We start from the raw sequence: 6,322 nt of genomic DNA, 5'->3' as shown, positions 1-6,322 counted from the left end.
GAAAAATACACCCGGGGGGGGGGGGGGGGGTTTACATTATATATTTACATTACATAATGTCTGTTAAATTACAGTACATAAAATTACACTTACCATATAAACAGAGTAAGGAGAGATGACCCCGCAATTTAAACAGTATAATTACCCAATGATATAACTGCGAGATAAAGTATTGAAATATATATTTTACTCTCATCTCATATTTATTAACTTTAGGGGTTCTATATAGACGTCATTTTATTTCCGAACACGGAATTGGGATGCGGCGGCGAATTGCAGATCCTGAGCACCTCTGACAAACATCTAATCTTGTAAAATGTGTGGTAAGTACTGCCGCTCCATAGTATAAACAAAGTACGTGTGATCGCGAATCTCGAAAGTGAAAGTGAAACTAAAATCGTGCATTCAAAAGCAGTTTCAATGCCAGGCATAATAGCGGCTCCCTGCCTGATGCCCGCATTTTAAACAGTATAATTACCCAATGATATAACTGCGAGAGAAGTTACATGGGGAGGATCACGATGCCGGCTCAACATCGTGAAGTCTATCAGCCATCGGCGATAGACGATGCCCAACCCTACAATGAATCTCTTATTTACATCATGTTTGCACTGTTAATTATGATGAAAGCATTTTTGAGAGTGCAGAACTCAAGCTGCAATGACGAGATCACTGCATTAATGCACTCAACATTTGCTGCAATTAGATAATCTCGACAGCTGTAATAATAAAAATGTAGTAAAAGTTTTCGAGAGAGCTCCACATCCAATACTTATTTCATATGTATAATGTCAGCCAATCATAGCAGTGGGGGCGTTTACACTGAAGTCTGACAACAGACATGCCCCTTCTAACGGAGCATTCAAACCAGAGGGCTAAAATCAGCGTAGAAAATTATCTAAATCTAAAATAATCTAAATTATAATTTTTAATGTAAAAAAATCATACTAACATTTTAAGTGCACCTCAGGAATCATTAAGAAATTAAAAAATGCAGTTCATGACCCCTTTAACGGGCATAATTATGAATTAAAATAACTGAAGGAAACATATATTTGCAAAACAAGACAACTAATATTAGTTGTATTTTTTTGCTATGTCTACACAATATTTTTACAATCTACAAAAGAAATGACAATACAGGAATGTGTAACTGGTATGAGCAAATACCAAAACTGAACATATCGATATCAGACTTCTTGCGTAGTTAATTGGATGCATCCCTTTTTAGGTTAATTTAACAGTTTTCTTAATAAAGCCATATAGACTAGAACAGGGGTGCCCAAACTTGGTCCTGGAGGGCCGGTGTCCTGCAGATTCTTTTCTTAAAGCACTCCAGCGTCATTTTTGAGACTTCTCCTGCACAACGTCGGTTGAATATTATTACTTGTGCAAGTGCCACTTTGGCAAGTTCTGCATATGTCTGTGAAGACTCGTGATTTTTTAGGCTTTCAGAAGCTTCAACTGATTTCTTCTCTAGGTACTGGTGGAGAAGCTGCACGTCCTGTGTGAATGGTATAGTAGATGGTTTGCTGAACTTTGATTTGTTCAAAGTAGCAAGAGCAGCATGCGAGACATGTCCTGTCCATTCACTTGAGCACAGTCTTTTGAATCGCTCTGCTGCTTTTGTCATAACATCATCCTCTACTGCGATGGCCCTGCAGAGAATAACGTCACCAATCTTGTTAAGTGAATGTCCTAACTTCAGTGCAAGACTTGGCGTCTTATACAAATGGCTCTTTTCATCGTAACCAGCAACATCTTTCACAGCCTCAAGGACTTTGTAAAAATGGTTCGGTTTCACAGCATCTTCAAAGCTATATATGGAGTATTTTCTTCTCAATCTTAGCAAGAGTCTGCCCATTTCTCGAGCCTTCTGTCTGATGTATTCAGATTTTGATGGATCACTGCCATGCTTGTTGTAAAGACATTGACTCAACTGAAGTATGAGGAAATCATTTCGAACTACTGATGAAATGTCATCATTCTTCATATTTCCCAAGATCTTCCACACCTCAGGAGATATTGGTTGGGAGAATGTTGACTCTGCAATATCAGCCAAATCTAATACTTTGGCCTTGCCAGTTGCTTCAGACATCTTTGAAGGGCATCTCCGTGTATGGCGCCACAGCTCCTTGCGAACAAACAGGCCTTTACAGTATACACAATGCACAAATGTTTTGGCACTCAGCTCGATTTCTGATCTTCCTGTGCGCCTCCTAATTTTCAGTGGTCCTCTTTTTCTTTCTATAACCTCTTGATTGTGTTGGTAGTTGCCTCTGTTTCGTAGCTTCTCAAGTAACTGTTTTCTGTCCTTGGAGTGTTTAGGGAGAGAGAATGCAGCAGCAATTTCCGTCTCACTGTTTTGATGCTGTTTGAAGTGACGTGAAATTTTAGACTGAGGTTTCTTGCAGACGTAGCAGTAATTTTTGTGGGTGGTGAAAGTTTCTTTGGGGTTTGGCACATCCTCTGTCTCTGACTGTTTATCAGGAGACTCTGTTGGTGTATAATTTTCATTACATGTGAGTTGAGTGATTTGTAAGACACTGAAACAGCTGGGTTTGTTTTACAATATGGTGGATTGAATGTATTGACAGACAGAAAATCACCACTATCGCTATTTTCCATGATCATGTTTCCAGTTTAGCATACAGTTTTAATTAAAAAATATCATCTAGGGGTGTCACACCAAAGGAAAACAAAACTTAGCACTTTTATACTGGTTCCAAAAAGTTAAATATTTTAACAATTCTGAGACAGAAATTTACCATGTGCACATCGTTGACATCACAGGGGGCTTCAGTAACGTGACCTTGAATGATGTCCTTCAGCTAATTAAAATTTGTCTGTGAAACTGTCCAATTTAAAATAAGAATATGGTGTCACACCGGAGACACCAATGACAAAATGTCATCAAGTTCCTAAGCTTTTTTTATTTTTTAACTGAAATAGACACTTCTAAAACTATGCCTGAGTTTTTTTTTTTTATGCTTTTCTTTTTAATTTATAAAAGATGTAATTTATTGAACCATGCTTGAGGCTGTCACACCATTGGACAATTTAGATATTTTGCTCAAAAATAATAAAAAAAAAATCTAGTAACACAGCAGCTTTTACAACAGGTCCATGTAGGACAAAGAAATGTTTAACCATTTACTGCATTTTAAATATGACAATAGTAATTATCTTAATTTTTATCTTGTTACAGTGAAAATGCCATGCCATGTCATGTCAACAACCCTAATACACATTTGAGTGATTCTGAGAATGTAAAGTTGATGAATATTGAAAAAAAAAATTGGCTCTAAACATTCATGTACAAAATTATTCAACCCCCAAAGTCAAATTTGTTGTGGAATATTTTATTTATAACCTAAAATTAAAAGCTTCTGTCAGCTCTCTACTACAATCTCATCCCATTCCTTGCATAAAAAGCTTCCAGGTCACTGAAAATCGTTGGTTTTCACATTGCCACTGCTTTCTTAAAAATTCCACCAAATATTTTCAATGAGATGGTTGCACCACATGACATTTTTTTAAGGCTACGGCCGATTCATCTAGATGAAAAAAACACTAAAATCACTAAATTTAAAATTTTAATATGCATTTATGTGTACACAACATTCTTAAAGGGGTCTTATGATGCTGCTAAAAAGAACATTATTTTGTGTATTTGGTGTAATGAAATGTGTTTATGCAGTTTAAAGTAAAAAAAAAAACACATTATTTTCCACGTACTGTACATTATTGTTTCTCCTCTATGCCCCGCCTTTACTACAGTGAGACTAAAAGTTACGCCTTCTTTCTTTGCGTGAACATTTGGGCGGCGTTATGCAAATCTTCCCACATAGTGACGTAGATATGTGGGGGCGTGTTAGTACGAGCCGTTTTAGGTAGGTGTGGCTGACTCTGAACTTTTATAAAGAATATCTCTTTGGATTTGAGACTTCAGTCTTTGCAACTTTACAGATCTTCTTTATGCACCAAGAGCTTGTAACACTCCAAAGAGAAAGGAAAAATTGAAATTGCATCATATGACCCCTTTAAGGCTACGGCCGATTCATCTAGATGAAAGAACACTAAAATCATTTAATTTAAAATTTTTATATGCATTTATGTGTACACAACATTCTTAATGTTTGAACAACTACAAAAGATATTACTATTTTTTGTATTTTAAAATTTGCCTGTCAAAAATCCTTATACATCAATGACCCATAAAGTTTGTTTTATAGCAAAAGCAGATAACTCCACATTTCTTGTTTCAGAGTTAAACAAAAACACTTGTTTAATCTTTGTAATCTCCTCAGCGGACAATGTAGACGCCTGACAAACGTTGTTGTTCTGATTAACGTTACACGGAATACAGGAGCAGCTTTTCTCTCAGCATTGCAACGTGCTGCTTTTGCAAGCTTCCGTGAAAAAGTTTCAGCTTTTAATTTCCTTTTACACCCTGAAGAAGATATCACAGGTTCATCAAGTTCGTCGAAATTATCCATCCTCGATCACTTTTAGTCAACTTTTAAGAAACTCCTCTCAGCTAGCGCGTCTTTTCAAAGTGACTGGCAGCCGTGTCACCTGACCTGAATACAGCGCGCTGATTCGCTAAAATTGACTTAGCGGCTTCTGTTCACAAACAACAATGGCGCTCGTCGGCTTCTGCAGTAAAACGTGAACTTGCGATGCCTTGAAAGTGGACAATAACGGCTTTTTGGACAAAACGTGTTTAGGGTTCAGATCGCGCTATGTGGAAAATAATGCACGGCACTCAGTTAATTTTTTTTTTAAGTGCCGTTTATCGGGGGTTTTTTTTGCAAATTAACTCTTCAATTACAGACCGAATATTCGAATGTTCAACTATTTGTGCACACACCTAGTTTAATGTTACATCAAATCATTGTTTTGTTTTTCCTATTTCTATCATGTTTACATATCTGTTATTCTTTAGAATTGGAAATTTATCAATGTGACCCTGGACCACAAATCCAGTCATAAGTAGCACGGGTATATTTGTAGCAATAGTCAACAATACATTGTATGGGTCAAAATGATTGATTTTTCTTTTATGCCAAAAATCATTAGGATATTAAGTATCTATCTATCTATTTATCGTAAATATATCAAAACTTAATTTTTGATTAGTAATATGCATTGCTAAGAACTTCATTTTGACAACTTTAAAGGTAATTTTCTCAATATTGTGATTTTTTTGCACCTTCAGATTCCAGATTCCTTTCCTAACAAACCATACATAAATGGAAAGCTTATTTATTCATCTTTCAGATGATGTATACATCTCAATTTAAAAAAATTGACCCTTGTGACTGGTTTTGTAGTCCAGGGTCACATATAATGGTCAAATGAGTGAGTTCAGCGTTGACAATGAAAACCAACCTGTTTGTGTCTCAGTATCTTCATGTCTGACTCTGAATACTTCTTCAATCTTCATGTCTTCACTCTCAACTTTAATAAACGCCATCTTTATAATAGTGTGTCACGAGGATCTCAGTTGCTTCAGCAGGAGTTTTTTCTGCGTGTTTGGACACTTTGTCCTGTTTAAGATTAATATAATTAACTAAATGAAAAATAAATGCAAACTAAATCTATGGGTGCGTCTCAATCAGCTCCCAGTAGTCAGTACACTAGTAAGGGAGTGAGTCAGAGTTAATAGACTTGACAAAAAAAACAAAACTAGCACTCAAATAAATAAATTATACATTTGTATGTAGTATTTACGGATTTGTAGATTATATTAAAAAAAAATCCCACTTTCATGAGAACATTTGCAGTTGTTTTGTAAAAGTTATCAATAAACACGTTTGTGTTGGTCTTGTTTTAAGCAGCAGATTCGAGCGATTCAAAACAGTGAATCGTTTTGAGAATCAATTGATTCAGTTGACTCGGAGATTCAAAAAGCTGCGTTTCTCCAGCACTACTCGCCAGTGACTGAATTCGTGTTTAAATAAACTGATTCTCGATATAGAGAGCGAGATGAGACGCACCGTTGCTGTTACTCATGTGTGGGTGCGCTTTAAAAGCACAACATAATTAATGAACGACTAATATCACCCGATAAATATTACATTACAAATAAAGCATTTCATTTTTACGTTCAATTCTCGAAACGAGTCGTGTTAATTTAAACATTTTACACTATTAAAACCACACACCTTTCTTCAGCCGAATCACAGACGCAGGAGCGCAGTGTTATGACGTCACAACGACAGACCAAAATAAAAGTCTTTTTCGCTAAAATCATATCATTTCTCTCTCACACACACACACACACACACACACACACACACACTCTCACACACGCACA

General features: G+C 36.2%; 1 protein-coding gene across 1 annotated transcript; it reads right to left on the bottom strand.

Moving 5' to 3' along the window:
- Nucleotides 1-1,113: 1,113 nt before the first annotated feature.
- LOC107698924 (uncharacterized) lies at nt 1,114-6,195 on the bottom strand. The gene is made up of 4 exons (XM_016500069.1): nt 6,167-6,195; nt 5,395-5,552; nt 1,335-2,496; nt 1,114-1,120 (listed from the first exon to the last, which is right to left on the bottom strand). The coding sequence occupies exons 2-4, from the start codon at nt 5,477-5,479 to the stop codon at nt 1,114-1,116; spliced, it is 1,254 nt and encodes a 417-aa protein (XP_016355555.1). The 5' UTR covers nt 5,480-5,552; nt 6,167-6,195.
- Between the last annotated feature and the right edge of the window lie 127 nt (nt 6,196-6,322).

The sequence above is a fragment of the Sinocyclocheilus anshuiensis genome, unplaced genomic scaffold (assembly GCF_001515605.1).
Source record: "Sinocyclocheilus anshuiensis isolate Anshui unplaced genomic scaffold, SAMN03320099.WGS_v1.1 scaffold1447, whole genome shotgun sequence".
NCBI classification, from domain to species: Eukaryota; Metazoa; Chordata; class Actinopteri; order Cypriniformes; family Cyprinidae; genus Sinocyclocheilus; species Sinocyclocheilus anshuiensis.
The sequence above is the reverse complement of the archived record's forward strand: the minus strand, read 5'-3'. Positions and strand labels throughout refer to the sequence as shown.